The 26,060-nt window shown below is 39.5% G+C and overlaps 2 protein-coding genes across 3 annotated transcripts; both read right to left on the bottom strand.

Annotated features, from left to right (window-relative positions):
• Positions 1–34: 34 nt before the first annotated feature.
• On the bottom strand, positions 35–21,603 carry prpf40a (PRP40 pre-mRNA processing factor 40 homolog A). Of its 2 annotated transcripts, XM_063005670.1 has the most exons (27): positions 21,551–21,586; positions 18,712–18,792; positions 18,455–18,598; positions 17,779–17,859; positions 16,690–16,717; positions 16,571–16,593; positions 16,402–16,446; positions 16,126–16,236; positions 15,597–15,717; positions 15,238–15,262; positions 14,897–15,118; positions 13,222–13,327; positions 11,728–11,792; positions 11,479–11,643; positions 10,386–10,494; positions 9,379–9,529; positions 9,076–9,209; positions 8,216–8,330; positions 6,588–6,679; positions 5,952–6,068; positions 4,864–5,001; positions 4,647–4,742; positions 3,806–3,892; positions 3,627–3,720; positions 3,455–3,516; positions 1,010–1,147; positions 35–614 (listed from the first exon to the last, which is right to left on the bottom strand). In XM_063005670.1, the coding sequence occupies exons 1-27, from the start codon at positions 21,551–21,553 to the stop codon at positions 525–527; spliced, it is 2,643 nt and encodes an 880-aa protein (XP_062861740.1). In that variant the 5' UTR covers positions 21,554–21,586; the 3' UTR covers positions 35–524. The 2 variants fall into 2 exon arrangements, with proteins under 2 accessions (XP_062861740.1, XP_062861741.1); XM_063005671.1 differs by lacking the exon at positions 18,712–18,792 and having other exon boundaries at positions 21,551–21,603.
• Positions 21,604–22,659: 1,056 nt separating this feature from the next.
• On the bottom strand, positions 22,660–24,442 carry LOC134324465 (uncharacterized). Its single transcript, XM_063006320.1, has 3 exons — positions 24,215–24,442; positions 23,704–24,138; positions 22,660–23,254 (listed from the first exon to the last, which is right to left on the bottom strand). Exons 1-3 carry the CDS (start codon positions 24,371–24,373, stop codon positions 22,838–22,840), a joined length of 1,011 nt encoding a protein of 336 aa, XP_062862390.1. The 5' UTR covers positions 24,374–24,442; the 3' UTR covers positions 22,660–22,837.
• Between the last annotated feature and the right edge of the window lie 1,618 nt (positions 24,443–26,060).

Genomic DNA, 26,060 nt, shown 5'->3' on the forward strand with positions numbered 1-26,060 from the left:
AAATAAACTTAATTACAAGACAAAATGCAAATGATGATAGTTTAGGATTTTTATTCCATATTACTGTCAGATAGTATGGCATGTTTAAAATAACCATCGAGTTCATTTCCATTAAGGCAATAACTATATCCCCACAAAATAACGTGCAGATCGATCCATTTCTTTAAAAACCTTTAAGTCTTTTTATTCTGGATGAAAACAATCATTTGAAACACAAACGGTCAGCAATTACAAAACGAATGTACAACTACCTAAAAATGAGACACATTGTGTAAAGTCAACAAAACACTATAAGGTGAACAGGATTGGATCCAGAGTTGCTTTAAAAAAAAAAAAACGTTTGTACTTAGAAGTGAACAGTTCGTGTACTGCCTGTGCTCTCCCCAGTCAGTGTGGATAAAGAGGGAGACAGAGAGAGAGAAAAATACTCCATGCACAGCGTCACCGAGTTTTCCGTTTGACTGTAGCATTATACGGAATGTTATTTCGGTGTGAGACAGAGACAGACAGACAGAAAAGGATGTCTATGGTGCATCTAGCTGTTCCAGAAGTGTTCTCCTCCTTTTCTCCAGCTCTCCTTCACTCAATTCACTGCCTGACGTGTCCCACCCTCCCTAGGACAGAGACAAAAAGACTTACTGTCAGCCCTCCCGGGTCTGATGTTGCGGTGTGCCACCAAGCCCTGGCATTTACTTAATGCTGAATTAAGTTCTTGGCACAAATGGCCAACAGGTTTTGTTGAAATTTAGCAGAATTTTCTTTTAATCGTCAGCTTAGATGAGAAAGCTTTTGTCCAGTTTTATTACTGTGTGTGGTTTAAATCAGCTGGTTTAGATGACCAGAAAAGCTGGTCTGAAACCTTCCATCAGCTTTGCTAATAATTGTAGTATGTCTTGATCCAGTAAATTGCTGGCTTGCATTCAGACAAATTATTGTTGATTATTGATGAGTATATTTCCGTGTTCAATAGCATGTGTGAACAGGTTCTTAGTAAACCCAGTTAAATCACCTCTTCTTTAGCAGATTTCCTCTTGGGAGATTTCTGTTTGGATTCCCCACGATTCTTTGCTCTGGATTTATCGTTCTCTTTGTCCCTGTCTTTGTCTCGTCCCTTTCGGTCCCTGTCTCCATCAGATTCAGGGGAAGCCTAAAGTGGGGAAAAGTATGTGACGTAATTTAACGGGATTATACAGGCACATACAGGGGTTGGACAAAATAACTGAAACACCTGGTTTTAGACCACAATAATTTATTAGTATGGTGTAGGGCCTCCTTTTGCGGCCAATACAGCGTCAATTCGTCTTGGAGATGACATATACAAGTCCTGCACAGTGGTCAGAGGGATTTTAAGCCATTCTTCTTGCAGGATAGTGGCCAGGTCACTACGTGATGCTGGTGGAGGAAAACGTTTCCTGACTCGCTTCTCCAAAACACCCCAAAGTGGCTCAATAATATTTAGATCTGGTGACTGTGCAGGCCATGGGAGATGTTCAACTTCACTTTCATGTTCATCAAACCAATCTTTCACCAGTCTTGCTGTGTGTATTGGTGCATTGTCATCCTGATACACGGCACCGCCATTGGATGCACATGGTCCTCCAGAATGGTTCGGTAGTCCTTGGCAGTGACGCGCCCATCTAGCACAAGTATTGGGCCAAGGGAATGCCATGATATGGCAGCCCAAACCATCACTGATCCACCCCCATGCTTCACTCTGGGCATGCAACAGTCTGGGTGGTACGCTTCTTTGGGGCTTCTCCACACCGTAACTCTCCCGGATGTGGGGAAAACAGTAAAGGTGGACTCATCAGAAAACAATACATGTTTCACATTGTCCACAGCCCAAGATTTGCGCTCCTTGCACCATTGAAACCGACGTTTGGCATTGGCACGAGTGACCAAAGGTTTGGCTATAGCAGCCCGGCCGTGTATATTGACCCTGTGGAGCTCCCGACGGACAGTTCTGGTGGAAACAGGAGAGTTGAGGTGCACATTTAATTCTGCCGTGATTTGGGCAGCCGTGGTTTTATGTTTTTTGGATACAATCCGGGTTAGCACCCGAACATCCCTTTCAAACAGCTTCCTCTTGCGTCCACAGTTAATCCTGTTGGATGTGGTTTGTCCTTCTTGGTGGTATGCTGACATTACCCTGGATACCGTGGCTCTTGATACATCACAAAGACTTGCTGTCTTGGTCACAGATGCACCAGCAAGACGTGCACCAACAATTTGTCCTCTTTTGAACTCTGGTATGTCACCCATAATGTTGTGTGCATTGCAATATTTTGAGCAAAACTGTGCTCTTACCCTGCTAATTGAACCTTCACACTCTGCTCTTACTGGTGCAATGTGCAATTAATGAAGATTGGCCACCAGACTGGTCCAATTTAGCCATGAAACCTCCCACACTAAAATGACAGGTGTTTCAGTTATTTTGTCCAACCCCTGTATTTATCAGCGTTATTCAGAATAAAGCAATATAAAGACAAAAGTATTTTTACATCTGACCACGAGCTTGTATTCACCAACAGCCCGTCCTATTCCAAACCCATGGGTATTAATATGGTTTATTTATTAGTATTTTAACATCATGTTTTACACGTTAGTTAAAGTTCAGGAAAGGTAGTTACAGGTTACACATAATTCATTAGTTTAAGTTCAGTGTCAAACATAGTCATGGTCAATTTTTATATCTCCAATTTACCTCATGTACCAACTTTGAACTGTGGGAGGAAATCGGAGCTCCGGGATGAAACCTCATACAAAAAGTATTAATAAGGACTTCCCCAAAATGCATCTATAACAACCTTAATATTCCACACAATTTTGGAGTGTTTGGAGGAATTTGTGCGCCGATGTTGACATTCTAGTTCAGTGTAGTTGAGGTTGTGGCTCTGTACAGGCCACTGGAGTTCTAACACACCATCCTTGTACTTATGAATCTATCTTTGAATCTGTGCAAAGGGAGACAGTCATGCTGAAACAGGACTAGGCCTTCCCCAAACATCTAACTGATTGTTCACATGATTGCAATGAATATAGCTAAAACACCTCAACATCAGATCTAGAAGTGGTGTCTGCATACATTTGGCTACAGACAGTAAACTAACCTAAAACACAGACACAATTGGTTGTGCCTGAGGGGGGATGGCCAAAACCCTGCAATTGATTGGTGCCACTGTCTAGGGTATTCCTGATTTGTACCCAGTGAAACCAGACCCACCCCAACACTGACCAAGAAAAAGCGATTAAAAAATGTATTAGTTTCTCTCCAATTCTTGTTAAATTTTTTTTAAATCTTAATTTTAAAATACCTAGTTTTATTTTATTATTTATTTATATATTTATTAATTTATTAATTAATTTTAAGTAACGAAGCAGTAAGCGCTAGCTGATCAGACCGTGTAAAGGAAATACAAAAAACATTATAACACAGCTTCTCTTTAGAACTTACAGACTTGTGACGCCTCTTCTTTCCTTTCTTCTTGTGTTTTTTGGATTTCTTATAACTTCTCTCTGAAAATCAATATATACAGTGTAACACATCTATCAGTAAACATAGGAGTAAGGGTGCATGGAGGGTTATTAAGCAGTCATGCTATTGATTATCTACGAGCAGGACCGACCCGATTCTCCTGAGGACGAGTGCTCGGATGGAGATTTGGATGCTGAATGTTTTTTCTTTTTTGAGTGATAGTCCTCCTCTTCAGATTCAGAACCCTGCAAACAGAGACCACGCCGGGATGACTAGTGTTCAAAATGGGCTTCTGTGTTCTGGTGCTGAAGGAGAATGTTGTGTACTCACTGAGCGAGAACGTGATCGTTTCCTGTGGTGCTTCTTGGATTTCTTTGAGTGTTTCTTGGTTTTGGAGTGATGGTGCTGACACTCGTGCTGCAAAGAGAAATTATACATTTATTGAGTGCTGAAGAAGTAAGTGCTAGCAGATCTGGCCAAGTACATCTCTGCATACTGAACATTCACATGAAATCATTGGTTTTGATGCACATGTGCAGATGTGTGAACCCATCACACATGCACAAAAAAAAAAAAGGGAGGGCTGGAGAGGGTGAAAATGTCAGAAAACCACATGTCAAATGAAGATTTATAAATGAACATGTACTTTAGTCAGATTGGTACTAGTTAAACTGGGCCAGACATGATCACTAACAAGATTAAATGTTTGGAGAAATGTGAGGCACTTCGACTTTTAACAGTGGGTAGTACAAAGGTAGATTGTTTACCGGTACTTTGTGGCTCCAATACTGGACTACCAATCAGAAGTTTCCTAGTTCAAGCCCCACGTTCTGGTTTAAGCCTCACCAAGTTAGTAGTGTTGGGCCCCTGAGCCCTGCTTCGATCTAATTGTATTGAGTCATAATTCTAAGTCACCTTGGATAAAAGCCTCTGATAAATGCCACAAGTAAATAAATGAATACAAAGCCCTGCAATGGATTGGCTTCTTGTCCAGGGTTTGTTTCCAAGTGGAACCGGACCCGCCGTGGCCCTGACCAGGATAAGGTCAGCCGACACTACTTTTGCAAAGCTTTCCCCTAGATGTCTCCTTTCATTAGAGATCACCTCCGCCCCTACACATCTACACTGGAATATACACATAATGATCAGATTAGGATTTGCTAAGCCTTACCTCCAACACGTGCATAAAATCTTTAAATATCCTCTTCCTTTCAGATTCCAGAGTAATATCTTCAAATGCAGGCTCCTTCAGGAATCTATCCCTTACCTGAATCAGGTAAAAAAAATGTTACAAGCATTTAGTAACCCAAGCTAAAGGCCACAAACACGCTAAATCACTCATGTATTTTGCATATTGCTTTATAAGAATAATTAAATGCAGTCTGTACCGCTTCCCATGTAGTTTCGGGTTCCAGTGGGGGCGTGGCCTGCTTCAGCATGCTCTTAAAAGCTGCTTCTTTCCTCTTCATTTTTCTGGCTTCTTCCTTTTCTCTCTCTCGCTCTCGGGCTTCGGCCTTCTCTAGTAACTGCACACAGGAAAACAGCTATGTGAGACCGAGTCATAAAAAGATGATCTTTACTGGTATCACACTTATCTGCCTTACATCACTTTTATTGCTATTATACCCTCACAGTTAAGACTGTACTTTCTAAACTCTTTATTGAAATTCTTCATTTAGGAACAAGCTTTTTCTGTGAATAAGGCCCCTGGTAATAGTAATAGGAATGGAAAGACATAAATGCTTCACTGTCAACATGCAGGTCACTGTTGTTTAACAGTGCTGGCAGCAAAAGATCTGCATCTGGCATTTTTTTGCCTTGTCGCACTAATCACATACAGCTGACGAGAGGCCAGCAAACATGCAGAGTAAATCATCTTCGTGATGACAGCTTGTGCTGTTGGTTTGTTCATTTTATCACTAGCACCATGATGGCAGGCAGGGTTTTTTGCTTGCATTTTGTTCACTTACTAAAGCTAATATGTCTAAAACAAATGTACAGCATAAGGGCAGTTTTTAACATTAAAATGATTAAGCAAATGAAGCAAAAAAAAGAATGGTGTAGTATTTGAGAGAATCGGGAGACTTTGTTAATACTGCCATGCCACAGTTATTCTGCCCCTAAATAATACCGCTGATCTTAAAGCCTAGTGCTATTCTGTATGACCTAAAGTTGGGTTCCAACATGATTTAACCACTGGGAACTCAATAACGACGCTTAATTTGCTTTAGCAGTGATGGGTTACATAAATACCACTGGGAGATGTGTTCAAGTTGTGTTGCAACCGTGGTGAAAACTAAGGAGCTCTCACAAAAGCTAAGAGAGCAGATTTTCAAGACCTTGAAGATTCTTAGAGACACCATTGGGAATATTGTCCGGTAGTTCCAAACTTTTGCTGCAGAAGCAAACCTGTCTGTTAACCTACTTTTATAATGTAATGCCTTCTTAGAAATGGTTAGATTAGAGATTTACTTACACTGTTGAAGGCAAGCTTAATGTTGCCTGCATCCAAAGTGGTGGCTCTCTTGTCAGAGCTAATAACTGAACCAAAGTCATCAAAGTTAGTGCTGATCTCCACCAGGTAGCCCTTATCCTGCAGACAAAATGTTTATAGGTTAAAATGTTTATAGGTGCAACAGGTAATATTTTTCATGTCTTCTTATTATCTATAACCTGAAAGTAATGTAAACTGAATGAGAGGTGCTTAGTTTCAGAGTACACCTGGGAAAAGCCTTTAACTCTAACAGACGGCTTGATTACACTTGCTTCCCAAATAGAAATTCAAAGGCCTCTTCAACCCTTTCTCTTTTATTACTGTATTAACTTTATATAACATGATTACTCAGTAGTAAACTCTTTAAATTACTGTTTGTTTATTTGGATGTTTAACGCCATGTCAACATATTGGTTATTTATATTCATGGCATGAATGTTCTTGGTTTTCATTTTAAGGCATCAGCCTATAGTCTTCAGTCATGTATAGTATCAGTCAGTCTTTAAATTACTGTGAAGCACTGTGCTTATACAATAAAAAAAAATAAAAAAAATTTAAATATGTCCCACACATTTGTATCCCTATCAGCTAGAAATGCAGTTGTAATGACAGAGCCACCTTTAATATGTCTTTGATGATTCTCTTCTCATCATGGTAGCGAGCTTTGAGGTCTTCCACGTAGAACTTAAACAGGTCCAGAGGTGTAGAGCCTGAGAGATAAAAAGAAATAAGACATTCTTCTTTTACAATATTAATTATTTTTTTAAAAAACAACAAGATTAGTTGCAGATGGAACAATCATGCTAAAGCACAGAATTAATTTAATAACTTCCAGCATGCTTGATTTGGAGGACAAACAGAAAATTGTTGGAAGAGGTTAATCCTGTAAATCTGAGTATATTTGATTAGGTATTTCTTATGTTTTGTTAGGATTTGCTTCTCATTATTTTATAACACACAAGTAAAGAAATTCAGATGAAAAAGTTTTTAAATGATTAAAAGTCTGCTGAATCAATACAAAGACAAATATAACAAATCCCAGATTTTGCTCCACAAGCCACATAATGATTTGCTTGTAGAGCACTACTGCATACTAATGAAACTTTTTGTTGCTATTCTATTTATGCATTTTTCTTGCATAAATAGAATAGTGTAGTCAATTCATCTTCAGCTGCTCTCCGGTCGTGTCCAAGGAGGGTAATTTTGCCTGCCTTGCGCTCCCTCTGATACGCCCTCTGGACTCCTCCACTTTTCTGTCTGGTCTTTTTTCACACGGCAGACTTAATGGGCAATTTTCTATGCCCGCTAGGGGGTGCCCAGCCGACTGGTAGCAGTGGAGAGTTTCGAGGAGTTCAGAATCCCAGCACTGATGTGCTAGCAGATTATCTCGCTGCGCCACCTGGGCAACCTAATGAAACTTTTTATCCTGTGTGCTTCTGTTTAGATAAGGCTGGCTAACTAACCTACCAATCCAAGTACCAACTTAGGATGTTGTTACACTTCAAGTGAATTTTTACGACCGAAGCATTATGATTGTGCTTAAACTTGAGAACTAAATATCCATTAATTCTCATTCCTGCTTTAGCTCCAACCTCCCCTCATCCCCATACCACAAACATAAGTAAATCCTTTAAAAAGGCCTATATGCATTAGGGTGTCACAGCATTCTAATAAGCTGGCCCATAGCCAGTTTTCAAGTCTCAGGTTGAAGTCACGGCGGTACCATCCGCCTAGCAGACAGGGTATAACATAAAATATAATCTGTTATAATAAACAATGCAGCTGCACAAATATAGAGGAAGCAGCATGTTCGTTGTACTAGTTGAGGCTCTTTGTAAGAATCTGCCATGGGCGATGTAAAGGCCTCAGGGGCGTGTCGAAAAAGGGGCTCGGGTCTTTTCAAGTGGGAGACATCACTAGAGTACATGAATGAAATGAAGTATATTCAAATTGGGATGCAAGAAAAACAGTTAATAAGTTAAATAAGTGTTAAGCTCATACATCAATGATTAATAAATAAAAAGTTCTTATGGTGGGTAGGTTTTATATGTGATGCTGCACCACTTGACCTCTCAGACTTATTCCCATGCTGATTGTCTTTTATGAAAATGTGTTGCCTTGCAGGCAGACATAAATTATTCAGCACCCTATATCAATTCCTCTTACTGGTACCGATGTGTGTGCTTTGTGTAGTAGCGCAGCAGGATGTGAGTGTGTGTTTATGTGTGTGTGCGCTCATGCCTGACCTGGTTGTCCTAGCATGTTGGCAAAGCGAATGTCTGCACTGACGGTTGGATACATCTCCATCCATGCTGACATGGAGTGCAGCTGGCCGTGCTCATGCAGTTCATCCAGAAATTTCTATGCAAACAAAAAGAGCGCGCACACATTTTTAAACCAAGGACATAAAACAATATGGACAGGCAGTAATGTTGACTAAGTTGTGCAACTTATTGCAAATATTATTAAATCTGCGTCACATTATTATGACCACCAGCTAATGTCCCAAGTAACCATCGTGTGCAGCACAGACAGCAGCTAGACAGGCTGGGAGTGACTCAATAACGTCCTGGTAGGTTGTCACAGGTATCTGGAGCCATGCTGACTGCAGTGCATCCCACAGCTGCTGGAGGGTGCATGGGGGAGGATCCATAGACCAGTGGTCCGACAGATGCTCAATTGGGTTCAAGTCTGGAGAATTAGGGGCCCAGAGTAGTACTTGGAAGTCCTAGTCATGCTCTTCCAAGCAATGTCAGACATTTCTAGCCATGTAAAATGATGCATTGTCCTGCTGGAAGATCCCATCTGCCCCAGGGAAAACAATCAGCATGTATGGGTGTACATGATCTACGAGGACAAATTCATACCCAAATTGGTTAAGTGCCTTCCACATGGAGGCATGGGCCCAGAGAATGCTACAAAAACATTCCCACGACCCCAGATAAGTAGGAAATTATCATAATGTACATTCACATTTTACACCAGTAATGGGGCTGCAGTCATCCCTAAACCCTGCAATGGTATTAAAAAGATTGAACCTATTTCCAGACCTGACTAACTGATGCAGATAGTGGAAGTGGAAGTGAACATAGGATGTATAAGTCACCTGGAATCTCTCTCTGTTTTTGCGCTGTCTACGTCTCTCCCTCAGCAGGGCTTTCTGTTTCTCCTCTTCCTCCTCTTTCTCCAGAGCACGGATGTGTTCTTCAAAACAGATCAGTGCGTCCTCTTTATCCATGTCTGCCACAGAAAGGAAGAAGGGCTTTACACTTCTGCAGGCTGCCATGTCATTAGTTTCAATTGCTGGGTAAAGTACAATAATATGTCTCCAGCCTTTATGACACTACACTCCAAACTGAAGATGGCATTTGCAAAAACTATAGATCGTTCAGTGTGTGTGTGTCCATACTCTGTAGCTCCTCATCTTCAGCAAAGGTTGGGTTGTCCAGCAGGTACTGCTGAGCTTCAGACCAGGTGGTGCGGTATGTGACATTGGCCATGTTATCCAAAATGTTCTTCAATGCCTCCCAGTTCCTCTTCCTCAGCTGCTTAGCTTGTTCCTACAGTACAGAAAAATCAAGGTACCACTGATACTTTACAGCCCAATACACTGACAGGATAAAAAGCCAGAATTATTTTCATCAATGTACACCAGGAGGTTGAGCCATACTTGTTTAAAAAATAAACCTAGTTACATAGAATTATAATGTGATGTAGCATGCAATGAAGGTACCAGCTGGCAAACTATACCCAAAATGTTTAGCTACAGTGACTGGCACAGATGTTCTATTTTTACCATTTGTTTTAGTATCCTTACATCAATGAATATGGATATGCCTCTCTGTGATTCTCACAGACCCTCATTCATGTACCCGCCAGCAAGTCATCATCATTCTATGTACTCAGAGCAGATTTTAGGCAGAGATACTTCTACCAGTTTTACCACAGCTGATTCAATACCTTGAATATTCCAGCTGGTCACCTGCTCCATTTTTATAAAACTTCCCCCCAATCTAGTCGTATCCAATTATCCGATTATATTATGCATCCTCTCCACTGGTGCTGACTTTCACTTCTGACCCGAGGAGAGCCGTGACTAACACCCTCTCCGATGTGTGCAATTTTCCTCCCAATCCAATCACCTTACTTCATTTTGCCTCCTCTCTACTGGTGCTGACTTTCACCCTATGAAAAAGCCAATCATTGTCTGTGTAGGCACCCAGCATGCCGGTAGCAGAGGTGAGAATCAGACTCACAAGTTCCAGATGTCAGCTCTGGTGTGCTAGCATATTTTACTGCTGAGCACCTATGTTTGCCATTTTTGTTGGATTACTCATTACAAAAAAAGCAAAAAAGGAAACAAAAAGCTTCATTTCAGGAATTTGAGATGCATAAACTGAGGTAATTGTACTGCACCTTTTCTTTCTTGGCCAAGTAGAAAAGAACATCTTCATAGATCTCAAGTCTGTCTCTCTCTGGAACACAGCTCCATACCTCCTGATCCCCAAACATCTGTTCAGCTTTCCTAACACACACACACACCAGCCAAAGTTAGCACCCGAAAGAACACATGTTCTGTTGCAGTACATTTCTTTGCCAAAAGAAGGAGCCAGTGTACCATGAAATTACCGTCTATTAATTTAATATTGTACATGTGCACATTAAAGAAATTTTAAATTCACATGATACACTCGTACAAGAAGTGAAATGTTAGAGTAGAAAATAACCTCTGAACAGCTAAATAAAAATAAACTGTCAGAAACACTGTGGGGTGCACACAACATCTAAATTGCTTGAAATCAGTCTGTGATCATGCACTGTGGAATCAAAATGTGGCAAATTATCATTTATTTTTAAAAATATAAGGGGCAAATAATCATGTATTTTTAAGAATATAAAGGGGCAACGTAACATTTATTTTAAATAATATAAGGGGCAAAAACACCATTTATTGTTAGTAGTTATATTTAGACTTTTAAACTGGCAGAGCATGCATGAACAGTACAAGAGTAATTAAGCAGTACCATGAAGCAAAGAAAAACTAAAATCTAAAAGTATCAGGCGTGTAAAAGCAGGACACCATGCTAGATTTCACAGACATGCCTGCTGTCACTAGTTAGGTAAGCTTTAAATCTTCTGCTTCTTGTAGTATAAAAGTAAGCAGTCAGGAACAAATCCAAGTGTTTTCAGAACATTTCCAAAATATGTTTGACTAGTTCTGAGCCCAATAATAAGCAACAGTCACTGTAGAGCACACGCACACTACTGATCGACATTCATTTCCAATATGCAGCAAAATAAGGGCATCTGAACTGCTTGCACTACAAAAGCAGCTGGTACATGCGCCTCTACAAAAAGTGCCAATGACCAAAAACTGCTTAAGCACCTTGCAGGCATTTCTTTCTCAAAAGGCCAGGAAATAAATATTTATTTGACTTGACTTCATTAAAATTAATTTATACTGCAACAGCTCATGTTAAAAGCAACAAGCAAAACCCATTGTTCTCACTTGTATCTGGTGGTGGAGGTCATTTTCTCGTGGTTCTCCAGGAAGCGCTGGAACGTCTCTTTGGACTCCTTGTATTTGATTCTGGCCTCTTCTTTCTCCTCCTTCTCTGTCTGAACCTTGTAAGCATTAAACGCCTGCTTCTTCTCACTCAGTTTGGGCAAGGCACTGTCACCAAACACAAAGATATAAATCACACATACAGACAAATGACCACCCATGATTTGATAATGATTTAGGATTTGTGGTTACCTGTAACGAGGGTCATTAATGATCAATTTCATGGCCTGCTCCCATGATGCATTCGATGCAACTCCCTGGACACACATACAAACAGCAATAAATAAGAAATCCAGCACAATCAGAAAGTGTTAAAAAAAAAAAAAAAAGTCATCTGGCTTCATGATAACCCCAATCAGTTCTTTATTCCTGGGCATTCTGGCGACCTCTGGCAATTGTACAACACTCTAGCTGAGCAGGACAGCAGGCTACCGCGCACCTTCTCTAACAAGTTACCGGCCACATCTTTACACCAACTGTTGGTGTAAGAGTCTCAGCAAGTATGGAGGATCATGCAATGGTCTTTGGCCTTCCTCCCTTCAGACACAACCAATTGTTGTCATTTTAGCTTAATCTCTATTACGGCCTGTTTAAGACAGCCACTAGTCAACATTATTAGCCAGTTGTTGTATTTGAGATAAACCCACCCAAAATATCTAAGGTAGTCATGTGGGTCTGATCACACCTAGCTGTGATGCGATCATACCAAAACACATTTGACCTTGAAAACAAGGATCGCAAAACAATACAGTTTATTTTTGATAATTTAACCTTTTATCTCACAATCTAATTATTTTCATTTCCCGCTACCACTTGCACAACCTCCGATCAGATCAATGGGAGCTGGATCCCCACACGCCCCCTCTGACACATGTCCAAATCTTTATCACCTGCCAGTTCTAGGTTCCCACACAGAACCATATCACTTATGGAAAGCCATGCTAGGCTCCATGACACCCAACCCCCAATGATCCCACTGGTTGTTCATAAATGAGTGGCAACAAGGTAGTCAGAAAATAAAATGAGAAAACAATAAAATATTTCTCAACCTTTTGTAACACATTTTCATATTTTAGGTTAGGAAAAAGACAGTCAAGGTTGAAACTGACATAAAATGAAGTTTAAAATTGCTCTTACATTTGAAACTGCAAGGAAAAAGCAAACTTGCATCTGTGCTTTTTTTGTCAAGTAACAGAAATGCCAAAAGCACACACTGTGGCTGTGAAAAGGTCTGGGTGATGACACTCTGTTAATTGCGCAGAAGGTGTAGAGAGCTATGACACGGGCATCACTTTTAGAAATGCCAGCTACTTACATAAGGCACTTTTCAGGACCACCCTGCACATTACTTACAGAAAGCAGAGGGTCATCAAGCACAGGACATAGATGACAACCAGTAAAGAGGGGGAAAAAAAGGAGAGGCAGGGAAAAATTCTGCCAATTAGAAGTACTGCTCAATGAAGCATGTTAATGTGTGGTCTTCCCCCAGACACCAGTATCTAATCATACAGTCAGAGCGGACATGACCACAGCTTTGTTCATCAAATTAACTCATACTATATATAGAAGTACAATCCTCAGCTATCACGCCAACCGACGTGATATTCGGAATACCACAGGGAACATGCACATGTGAACATTATTTAAGACCTAAGTAAAACACGAAAATACTAGAGAGAGCCCTACCTTCTCCTTGAGCAGTTCTTTAAAAGCCTGCTTTGCTTCCTCTTTTGTGTTCCACTTGTACACTTTCTTCACCAGCTCCGGCCTCTCTTCTTTAGGTGGTTCATTACTGAAAGAAAAAAAACACAAAAGGATGCATTGATCAACACCTTTCTATTAGTGTTTTACTGCCAGACCCGCACCGTTTTATTCACAATTCCACTCAATCTTTTTAAAAAAGCCTGTTCCACTGTGCAGTGCTGAAGCCTTAGCAGACTTGATACTTTATAACTGAGCAGTGTTGGAAAAGACCTGGTAGCTGTGCTGTTATCTTACTGTATCATGCTGCTTGACTGACAGGGGAGAAGCCTCACTTAATCTGTGGATTAATGCTGGATCATATTTCCAGTTTCGTTTACTGAGTTTGCTTAGTCTAGCTTTAAATGAACTTTAATTAACCCAGCTGACAGTTCTAACAGACAGGTGTGCACAAACTTTATAATCATTCATTATTTGCAGCATTGTTAATGGACTGTGCATATTGCTGATCCATGTGTCACAGCTATAGCATACTAAAGCAAAAACCAAGCAACCCTTTGGAAATATCATAGCAACTCACTAGTAACACCCTACCAACTATCTGGATTACCAAAGCAACTGCTTGCAAACACCCAGCACCACTTTTAGCAAACATCTAGGATATCACAGCAACTCCCTAGTAACATGGACGTTTATCAAATTAAGAAAAATGGCATCAGCAAAAACAAACACTTGTCTTTTACTATATGGGCACAAGGTCACTGCTAAATGCTACAAAAGCACAGAATTGAATAAGCACCATAAGAGTCCGACAAAAAGTGACTTTCAGAAAGCCATAGAATGTTGTTAAGTCTACAATGTGCTGACACCACCCATAATAATATGGACATAATTAGTATGTAGGCAATTAATATTACTAGGCCCTGTGAAAACATGATCATGGACGAGCCAACCAATACAAGGCGGCTCTCTGGTGCAAAGCAGCCTATTCTGATAATGTTTCCATATTCTAGTATGTTAAAGCACTTAGAGAATGATAAAGTTTTTAGACAAGGTGACTGTATTAATTATTAATTTCTTCAATTAGACTGTGACCCATTTGAAATATTTTGTCCTCCTGTGCGTCCACATACAATTATTGGCTCATATACTTCTTGGTTGGAAGATGCACCTCTGTGCTGTAAGTGCAGCTTGCTACTTGTTCAAATATGAATTTGAGATACTTTCTGGCCTTTGCTTGCTAAATTCTTTAATTAAATGAATTAATATAATCTATCTTTTTAGCACAGTCAATTATGTTTCCATGCAACCAGAAAATGTGACTGGATAAACAAAGTAATTCATTCCTTTCAGTGTCCAGTGGCCTAGCTAATTAATGTATGATTAAAGCACCAGACTGTCTGTACCAACGCTGTCGTAAACAAACAGATCAAAGTCCTTGTCGTCACTGTAATTAATCCCAAAATCTTCAGAATAAGGCTTCATTTGTGAAGGAATTATTTATACTGCTTCTAAATCTTGATTGTATTACAATAACTTTAAAAGAGAAAAATAGAAGTAAAACAGAAACAGAAGAAATAAATGTCTCTTCAATTAGTGCCATCACTTGTTGAATACTTGAGCCCATGAAAAGATGAAAAGGTTTATGCTTGTGCTTCACCTGGCCTGTGTCTCGGTGCTGGGCGTGTCCTCAATTGACGTCACAGTTGCATCACTGCTTCCCTCAGCCACCTGCACAGGCATCTGAGCAGGCTGCTGCTCTTCAGCAACACTCGTTGCTATGGTAGCATCAACTTCTGCAACAGCAGGCACAGCCACTGCTGTTTCTGTGACAGTCGGGACAGGAGTGGGAGTCGTGCCAGGAGCCGCGATATCTGCCGTCCTATCAGACATGCACAGCAGAAGCATGAAACCCAATTAGGGCTTTCAGGAGAACAAGCTTTAAAGTAAGATTTAGAAAATAAGTGTTTTGTGGATATGTATATGACTTTAAAGTCTTACCCATTCTCCTCAGCCTTTATCATCGCTGAAACAAGAGGGGGGGGAAAGAGATCAGTCCAAATCCAAACAAACGCTGCACTACAGTTAAAAATAGAAGGCTGACAAATATAATGTATGATATATGGAACCAAATAATAATGTTTATACATATACTCAACTTCTCACTATATATATTTTCTACTGACTCATTTTTGCCTCACATTTTAATTAGCCACTGATTCTGGATTTTGTGAAATGGTAAAAAATAAGTCTCTGTTAGTATCCTGTACCAAACTCCACAGCAGTATGGAAACATGCTTAGATAATGGAATCATCTGATGCTTAGAATCCAAAAATAGATTTTGCATAACCAAACCTACCTTCCAGATCTTCAAGCTCTTTAGGCTTTGTCCAGCGAGACTCTTTAGTCTGAGAGTTGTAGAAATAAGGCTTTCCAGTGTCAGACTTGTACTCCTTCCATGGGCACTTAGAGAACATTTGCTGCAACACAATCATATTATACTGAATCATTAACTACTCTTCCAGCCACTGTGTTTGTTTACATACTAGAAGAAATGCCAAGCATTCTAAATAGTGCATGAGATTTTTGTGCTGTGGCCTCAGCATTATAGTATTCATGACCAGCAGATTTTGTCTTATCTTTAAAAAGCTGCAAAGAAACATGTATTCCTTCCAAGGGTTTGGGAAATTTTAACTTCAGCTGTGAGACATCATCAGTCTAAGAAATAGTAAAAAATGTATAGCTATGTAAACAAACAGCAAAAAGCTTAATCTGGATCACAACAAACCAATACCTGGGAATATTTACTACCAGAAATCCTTAAATGTGAGTAAAGAGGAAGAAAAAAAAGAGGATAACAGCCAAAAGTTACTTTAACCTATATTTACCTCTGCAGGTGATTTGAGTTCATCTGGTTTTTCCCAGGTGGACTGCTTTGTCTCTGTATTGTAGTAATAGATTTTCCCATCCACAGATTTATGCTCTGTCCAAACAGATTTCTGTTGAATTCCATACACATTCAATTACTACTTACTGAATTTGACATCAAATACATTCTTCCTTCAAGTATCATAAATATAAATCATATAGAGAAGATATACATAATACAAGTCAGAGTTAAATGATGATCATGGAACAGTCAGCGGCAGTCGTCTTGTACGTACTTTTTTGGGCTGTTCATCAGGGGAAGAGGAATTAGTGGTCACACTCTGCAAAATCCCAGATTAGATTGTTAAAAAGACAATTAAAGATTGCAGAACCATCAAACTAATTCTGCACATTGATAATGCCTTAAATATGTTATTATCCTACAACGTGTTTTAATAAACTTACAGTAGTTCCAGGCGGAGCAGGAGCTAAATCAAACAAAAAACAAGCAAAAAGAATTCAATTAAAAATAAGAAAAGACAATATTAACATTTTATTATCTAGGTAGAGTTAAGATGACTTACTAGCAGTGTCCACAGGGCTAACACCGGGCTATAGAAAAAGAAAAAAAAAAACATTATTAATGAGATATATTGAGAATTATTGAGAAGAAACTGTAAAAAGAGCATCCGCAACACTTACAAAATAATCAATAGAGCCAAACCTAACATAAATCTTCAATTTCCATTTTTAACTAAAGCTAACAGAAAAAGTATGAGTATGATGTGAAGAAAGTGGGAAGCTTATCTGGAAGTACAAAAATTAAAAAGCACCTTTGCAAGAGTCTAAGCCAAAATGGTTTCTGTCAGAAATAACAACATAAAAATTATCACCTGTATAAGACTAGAACAGTCCTACATTTATGGGCCTCTGACATTTTGGTGTACAAATGAATTACAATACCCCTTTTTTGGATTTCTCTCCTTTATCTCCCCAAATGTTTGTTTGTTTATTAGGATTTTAATGTCATGTTTTACACTTTTGGTTACATTCATGACAGGACAGGTAGTTACTCACACAAGATTCATCAGTTCACACAAGGTTATATCAAACTCAGTCATGGACAATTTAGTGTCTCCAATTTACCTCACTTCCATGTCTTTGGACTGTGGAAGGAAACCGGAGCACCCGGAGTAAACTCACACAGACACGGGGAGAACATGCAAACTCCACACAGAAAGGACCAGGACCGCCCCACATGGGGATCGAACCCAGGAGCTTCTTGCTGTGAGGCGACAGTGCTACCCACTTAGCCACCGTGCCACCCTATCTCCTCAAATGAGTAATTTCTCATCCCGATTGTGAATCCATCGATCAGGTAATTGGATACGACTAGATTGCGAAGTCCTTAGATCACAAATGAGTACAAAATGAAACCCTGAAAGTACAGCACAAACTGTCAGTGCCTGTAAGAGTTTATTTATAAAATGTAGATGACATTGCAGCTCATTAAATGAAGCACTGCTTCGTAAAAATAGAGTGTCAGATCTTAATTGGTGTACTTTCCCGCTTTGGCCCGTGTTCATTATGCTAATTCTAACACCCATGGCAGTAGTGAGGATTTATTTTTAACCAGAGAGACTTGTGGGGAATATGATTTGGGGTTACTTTACCGGTCCTGTTGGCTGCATCGCTGTGGCTGGCATACGTGGTGGCATCATTGGCGGCATTATAGGTGGCATCATGCCAGGAATCTAATAAAAGAAATTAATGAAAAATTCATCTAAGCTGCTAATTTCTCCAGTGGGGCACAGGGTGCTGTGGTGTACTGATACACAGTGTGAGACAGGGGGAGCACATTTTGGAGCATGTGGGTTATTTGGCCTCTTTTTGGAAAGAGAGAAGCTGCAGCTTGCACCCTGTAAAAAGCAGCAGCTCCCAACACCTCATGTGCTTAGCACTTTCAACCAACACTTTTCCATTACACCCTGTGATTAAACAATTTTCACTACATGCAGTTGGAAATCTGGCCTTCAGACATGTACTGCAAATTCAGACAGGTACAGAGAGGGAAAAATGGCAACAGCATTTATTTAAATCTCATCTTCAGCACTCTAGTGAAAAATGCATCATTAAAAATAGGCAGAAAACACTGTGTCCTCTTGCATGAATATTAATTTGTCATGCAAAGCCTCAGAGTGCTTTAAAAAATATGCCCTCAATTTCAGTACATTAGCATTTGCATTTAACTGAAACACCAGGATAAAATTAATAGAACAGTGTGTAAATGTGACTATTTTAAGTCATTGCTTTATAAAAAAAATGAGTACATTTTAATGTATTTCTTACCTGTCCGATTGGAGGGGCACCCATTGGTGGCATCATGGGTGGTGGCATCATCCCTGCAGGGATAGGAGCCATGTTTGGAGGCCTCTGGCCCATGGGTGGCATTCCCATTGGCGGAAAATGAGGTGGTATTCCAGGGGGTCCCATCTAGAAGAAAAATAAAAAATAAAATGTACACACCCCGTGTCTACTGATGTTCTGTTTTACTTCATAAAAATACTAATAGCAAGAAATTTGCTATCAACTATTCACTAACTTACAAAAGGTGGGGGGATTCCTGATGGGGGGACTCCAGGAAATGGTGGTGCTTGACTTGGACCATTATTCCCATCAGTAGAGGACTGTCATTAAAAAAATGCCCATATTAGCAGTGCTCTAATAAGAGAGAATGCTACTACTCATGTTCAGCATGGCAGACACCATTGGTTCTTAAAATTAGGTTTGAGATCCAGTCAATTAGCTCAGTTTTTAATGTTGTGGTGATGTGGAGATCACAGTCCCTATTTTAATTACAAATCAAGTTGTAGTGACTCAAAACACTTGAAGCAAGCACATAACTAAGTTAGGGGAATTGCAGTTGTTTTTATGGTAAATGCAATAAAAATAACTGCACCACTTCTTACATTACTTTTATTACTCACTATATTTTTATCCACATCTTTCCCAACTTAAAGATGGCATTTACATTTTTGGCATTTAGAAGTATGCAGTTTAAGCAATTGAGGGTTAAAGGCCTTGCTCAAGGGCCCAACAGTGGCAACCTGGCAATGGTGGGGTTTGAACCAGCGACCTTATGATTACTAGTCCAGTACCTTAACCATTAGGCTACAACGTCCCATAAGATGGCATCTCTTTAGCACATTATTACAAAATTTAAAGAAGTAGGTTACTAATTACTTCCACAATAATCATGAGGCATGAAGCCTTACATATAAGTTTCAAAGCCTTTCGTGTGGTTGGTATATAATTTTGTCCTTATAAGAACAGACGTACCCCTAAGGTAATTATTTGAAATGTTATGTATTACAATGTTAGTTACAGGAAAAAGTAATTACATTACAGTAATACAGTACTCCAGTATAACCCCCTCCCAAAAAATCACTGCAAAAAAAAAAATTAAAAAAAAAAAATAAAAATGCTTTGGGCTGTCACATTAACTAAAAAGGTATACACCATACGTTTCTTTCAACAAACTCATTATCTTATAATAACTACTTAAGTTGTCAGGAAAAGCTTTAATACACAGACTGCATCTCCTAATTATAATTTGCAAGTTTAGTTAGTGCCTGTATTTAACTGTTTGTTACAAGATACTGATGATGTACACTGTTTTTTTTTTTTATTAAATGAAGTATAAAGACCTGCTGATACGAAACTAGGTTTTGTTTTTACATTATGATGGGATGCTATAGGCTTGCTGGTTATCAGCTAACCATCAGCTAAAGATAGTCAGTAACTGGTTTAAAAGACAAAATTCCCTTGTTACAACTACGTCTAACCTACATTTTGCAAATTGTATCAGGCACACACACTACATAGGTGGAAGCTGTATGCAAAACTACTAATAGAACAAACATGAAGCAACCTTTGACTATATGATTCGGGTCACAAGCCAAGTATTTTAGATTCTATATTTCATCTACTCTGCAGTTAAACAAATACATAAACTGGAACAGTAGCTTAAGTAGTGTTACTGTTTTAAACAGTGTTAGGTTTATAGCTTGCGACCCTCTTTTCACACACTGGCAACAAGCACTAATGTATGTCCGACGTGTCAGAATCTCCATGTAAACACAGTTTTACATTGTTATGAGTTTAGACGCTTAAAGAAGGAAAGCCTCTGCTTCTTTTACGTTTAATGTGATTAGCAACAGACAGACTAGCTTTAAGGTGCCAATTTTGGTGCAAAGCTTTTTTTTTTTTGCCTAGGCCTATAATTATGTACGGCTGCATTTACCTGGACGTTTTTTGATCAGCTTGCTTGACTGTTGACAGTGTCAAACTAATTTTAGTAGCTTCCAAGTAAAGCAGACCAGTTTTTATGGTTCTTGGATTTCATCTGACTATCCAGACTCTCTCCCAGCATAAGTTGACATGGAATTTTTTTCAGACCACTGTTCTTTGTAATGGGTGCAGTTAGTTTTAGGGGCAAAAAGTACAAGTTCCAAAAGGCACTGGTTGCTCAGTAGTTAGGGTACTGGACTACTGATCAGAAGAGTGCTGGTTTAAGAACCAGTATTGCCAAGTTCACACGGTTGGACACCTGAGCAAGGTCCTCAATATACTCAGATGTCTAAAATGTAAAACCATTTGGTTACAGATAAAGAACAGTTGCAGAAATCGTTAAGACGCCAGGATCTGTTTATTTTCTATTACGTATTTCCTCAGGTAACAGTTTTGATTAAAGAGAAAATACTGCCTTTACAGACAGTAGTGGGAGGCAACATTAGAACCCAGGTTCCAGGAGCTGTGTGCACCCATACCACCTTCCCTGCACTTTTAATTTAAAAATATGACTTTAAATCATCTGCCTAGTTAATCTGTGTACTGTACCACCGTTACAATATACATGTACACCTATTCAGATATCTGTATTAATTCTAATCTTACCTTAATTACTCTAATAGCTTTATTACAGCTGCGATTAATTCAAACATTACGTTTTAAATAAATTGTTATGCACAACTTGCTACTGGAGACAATCTTATGTGTGTAACGCTAACAGCTAGCCCGCTATTATTACAGCTTCGTGTAATATTACCAAGTCAGAACTATTTTATATGGAAAATACACACTTAACAAACACAAAATAACCATATTTAGTGCAACACATTCAGAACGTGAGGAATAATTATACAACACCAAAAGTTAGCAGCCATTCATTCATTCACTCACTGAACACGCCGCTAATATGAAACACTAGCAACATTAGCATTAGCGATTAGCGTTAGCTATTCACATCTAATATACGTTGATGAAAACACACCATGGTTTAAAAATATCAATAAACAATGTCACTAACTAATAACGACACTGCTTATACACACAACATATACATTTATTACATCCTTTTAAAATAATAAGCGAAATCTAACTCACCATGTTGATTTAGCATTTAGCAGCCCAACTGCTCCTCTACCACACAACAAGCTGCGATCTGATTGGCTGGTTGACTAAAGTTGAAAGTTCAGGGATAAAACGCTTACAACGAATCGCACAACAGACCTCAGTGGCGCCCAACCTGACCGATCAAACGGAAACCACTGTTTCTGTCCCCAGATAAATAGGGCTAGTTTGACTTCACCTAGTTTAAAAAAGTACACAAAACATTGGTTTCATGGCAAGGTTAGCATGAACACCCCAAAATGTGACATTATGCTGAGAGAAAAATATTTCCAGGAAGCACCAAACCAACATGCATGGAGGAAGACAAGCATCAAGACTCTTCTCTGTACTGGCAACCAAGTGGTGGAACAAACTTCCTGTCTGTCCGAACATCTGAGTCTCACTGTTTTCAAAAGACGATTAAAAACCCACCTCTTTACTAAGCACTTAAGCAGACATGTACTTACTAATGCTCTTATTTATTTCCTGCATTGTAAGAAAAAAAACTTTGGTTCTAATGTTCACTATGGAAGCACTTCTGTAAGTCGCTCTGGATAAGAGCACCTGCTAAATGCCGAAAATGTAAAATGTAATGTAAACATGTCTGCCATGAATTAGACACTGCTGGAACACTGATGAGACCAAGTTTAGGTTATGGCAATGCTGTTCTTTGGTTCTGTTTGGATTACATCTGACTATTCAGATAAAATTAATTTTAGATCTACAACTCTCCTTTTAGTTAGAGCAGTTATAGCCTAGTAGCTAAGGTACTGGACTAGTAATCGAAAAGTCGCTGGTTCAAGCCCCACCACTGCCAGGTTTCCACTGTTGGACACTTGAGCAAGGCCCTTAACCCTCAATTGCTTGGACAATATACTGTCACAGTACTGCAAGTCGCCTTGGATAAAAGCGTCTGCTAAATGCCAAAAAATGTAAATCTTCATTTCAGACTTATACATGAAACAACCATTCTATGTTTTAATGATTGCAGTCAAACTAGCATTATTTATATAAATGTAGAGCATAACATTGAATTTGTTTCTATTTTTAAAAAACACAATGACCAGTAGACACATTTAATTACAAATTCTTTTTATTGCCGTTTACAAAATATCTCAACCTTTCTATAAATAAAGTTTGTATTTACATTTAGTGATAATGAACAGTAGCTCTGCATTTGTAACAAGTAGCTTTATTAACAACATTGCTTAGTCAGTTTGTGATTTACATAACCATAACTATGTGTCAGTAGAACAATAGCTTAGAAAAATGACCAACGCATTACTTGAGAGTCATGTGAGCGGAGCATTCAGAGTTTTCATTTTGGGCATAGTCATGATCACTACTCAAAGTATCACAGCCCAAGCAGGCAGCCCTATAAAGGACGTCATCTGATGACTGGGGTGAGACAACATGCTCACACTGGACCCCAAGCTGGCTGTTAGACGCATCTAATAAAGTGCAGGTCTGCCTCCTCTCCTCCCGCTTTCGTTTGACCACATCTTTATTTTTCCTCCTTTTCCTTTCCCTTTTCTTCTGTTTTAAGAGGGCAGAATACCCAGCACTGGTCTTGATCCTGATGGCAAGTGGGGGGTTTCTCCTTTCCTGATTGCTCATGCTAACCTGGGAAGGACCCAGGATATCTGAAGTTTCTTGCATGGACCCATTGCTAGATGGAACGACCTTCACCTTCTCCATCTGAGGGCAGAGATGTAAGTTAACATTAATTTTCTGAGATTTAACACAGAGGCCATTTATTAATTTGTTCTAATACATCGTCATAAAATTGTCAGGTGTCACAGCAATGACAAGATAGTGGCAGCATTATTGCTGGGGATTATAAACTACAACATTAGTACTAGTGCTGTAGTGCCTAGTTTAATTTATTGGTTGATTGAGTAACTAAGTAACTGAGCTTACATAAGACTATGTGCTTGTGTTGGTGTTGCATGTTTTTATAAATAGATCAAACTAATAATGAAAAAAATTATTTTGTTTACCAAGGTTGTCTGTCATAAAAAATATGTTTAATTATCTAAAAGTCTTTAATACACTTAAAAGGTAAAAGTGTATTTGTTAAGCATTTTCATTTTAATTGCTTCCAATATATTATGCTGGCAGGGTCGATGGAAAATCAAATAAGCAACCTTGTAAATAAGGGCGTCATCTGAAGACTGCGGTGGGGCTACATCCGTTCGCCAGATACAGTGCTGGTTGGTTGTGTCCGAAGGAACGTCAGACCTTTTTCTTTTCTCCCGTTTTTGTCCCATTTCTTTCTTTCCTTTCTTTTCCTGTCTTTGCTGTTTCCTTTTTAGAGCCACAGTGCCCTCATTACTGGTTTTACCTCTGGCAGAAAGTGTGAGGCATCTACTTGTCTGTTCCAACTTCACAAACCTGGGGAAACCCAGGACATCTGCCAGGCTTTCCGGAATAATACAGCTCGGCATCAGAGGGTTTGGGAGCTGTTGGCAGGCTGAGTACTCTTCAGGTGCAGTGGAAGCGCTTAGCATTGAAGTAGCAGAAGGAGGTGGTGAAGGGAATCCTGGCAAGGACCCATCTCTAGATGGACCTCGCTTCACCATCTGAAAGCAGAGATAAATTTAACACAGACATGCCAAGATTCACAGATTAAAATGAAGGTAACCTAATCATTGGTACCTGGGAGGTGTTGACAGCATTTCTGCACAGAGGAAAAAGGCCTGTTCTCCTAAAGCCCTGCTTGATGATCTCTGGGGTCACAGCCTGATGGTACGCATGCTTTAAAATTGCTGAAAATTGACACTTTCCTACCACACTGTCTTCATTTACCAGAATCATCCTTGATGCCTTGTAAAGGAATGCTGCCTTCAGTGGTCCAAACACAGCCACATTTAGTGGCTGCAGGATGTGAGCAGTGTGTGATGGAAAGCCCACAACCTCAATGCTGTTGGCCCTGCAGAATTCCACCACCTTCTCGAACACACGGGTTTCATGTTTATCCAAATATAAGAGGAGGGGTCTCTCAGCTGGGGCATATTTTACGAAGTGGGTGAGCCATTCCAAAAAAAGTTCACCATTCATGTGTCCCTTAGCAGAAACACCATAGAGGGCATTGGTTGGTCCATCCTGTGCAAAGGATGTGCTGGGTAGACACCTGGGGTAGATTACAAAGGGTGGGATGCTCTCCCCAGCAGCACTAACACAGCAGTGTACTGTTATATGCTCAACTGAAGTCATTTCCTGAGCGTAAATGTGCTTTTTTCTCTTTTTGCACAAATCCTTTTCTTTAGTCTGGTGTTTGTCCCAAAACCATGTCTCATTACAACTAAAGATGAAGTGAGGCTTTTCCTCCAGGCTGTGTTTTTGGTACAGGGTTTTACATTTGACAAAGAGCGCTTCTACTGCCTGTGTAGTGGCTTCTTGAAACTGTGTCATATCCATCAAGTCTAGTGTTCGAGAGGTGATCTCAGGATGCCGGGCCTTAAACCTGCTCCACCACATGGCACTGAGCCCCTTATCCAGGTTAACCAGGGTGGTCCGTTGACTGGCCTTGATGATTGTCAATGCCAGAGTTTTAATGACTGCACCGGTGATGGGAAAACCATGTTCACTCATCCACAGAATGTAAGTTACCAGTGTTTCCTCTTCGTCAGGAGTCAATGCTCTATTTGGATGGGGGTTGTGGGCATATCGTTTCTTCTTGTAGTCCTGTAGGGTTGAGGGTGGAATGCCACATTTAATAGCCACTTTTCTTAAACTTCCACCTTTTTCTATTTCAGCGAGGGCACACAATAGATCTTCTTTCGTATATTTTCTCCCTGGCATGTTTCCTTAAAGAAAGATGTTTGATGACAGTCAATATTAGTTTTGTTAATGTAAGTGTCTATTTGTAGTTATCATTTTTTAATGGTTACACAGTTGACTTGATTAGATTGACTGGCACAGTAACATTTGCTTTTTAAAGATGTCTTAGATTTACTTAAACTTCTTTGACCAACGTTTAAAATGTGGGTTTATTTTTTGGTATATGTTATGACATTGGTCACTTTAGTTAATATGTTACATATGATTCTATCGTACATACTAAAAAAGATATATTCTCGTTTACTTAATTAAATTATGTTGTACAATTAACACAAAAGTCAATTTAATTGTAGGTAACATGGGGTCACGTTTATAAAAAGTAGATGTATCCTAACCTCACAGTGATCATACAGCTGGTCTTTATCGTGTTAACTAAAACATGAGGTATGTTTTTTATAATTTTGTAGAAAAAAGAAGAGGAAACAAACTTTACAGCTGTAAATATTTGTTTTATTGAAATTATAATTAAAAATGGGAGCGGCTAAGTGGGTAGCACTGTCGCCTCACAGAAAGAAGGTCCTGGGTTTGATCCCCAGGTGGGGCGGTCCGGATCCTTTCTGTGTGGAGTTTGTATGTTCTCCCCGTGTCTGCTCTGGTTTCCTCCCACAGTCCAAAGACATGCAAGTGAGGTGAATTGGAGATGGAAAATTGTCCATGACTG

This window comes from Trichomycterus rosablanca, chromosome 12 (genome assembly GCF_030014385.1).
Source record: "Trichomycterus rosablanca isolate fTriRos1 chromosome 12, fTriRos1.hap1, whole genome shotgun sequence".
NCBI classification, from domain to species: Eukaryota; Metazoa; Chordata; class Actinopteri; order Siluriformes; family Trichomycteridae; genus Trichomycterus; species Trichomycterus rosablanca.

Excerpts from the sequence above, each read along its gene's own strand:
- LOC134324465 (XM_063006320.1), bottom strand. The coding sequence starts at position 24,373 with ATGATTCTGGTAAATGAAGACAGTGTGGTAGGAAAGTGTCAATTTTCA. Across the intron at positions 24,139-24,214 it reads ATGCTGTCAACACCTCCCAG|ATGGTGAAGCGAGGTCCATC; the intron begins GTACCAATGATT and ends CTCTGCTTTCAG. Across the intron at positions 23,255-23,703 it reads ATGACGCCCTTATTTACAAG|ATGGAGAAGGTGAAGGTCGT; the intron begins GTTGCTTATTTG and ends CTCTGCCCTCAG.
- prpf40a (XM_063005670.1), bottom strand. Across the intron at positions 16,718-17,778 it reads CGATGCAGCCAACAGGACCG|CCCGGTGTTAGCCCTGTGGA; the intron begins GTAAAGTAACCC and ends CTTTTTCTATAG. Across the intron at positions 9,530-10,385 it reads ACTTGGCCAAGAAAGAAAAG|GAACAAGCTAAGCAGCTGAG; the intron begins GTGCAGTACAAT and ends TCTGTACTGTAG.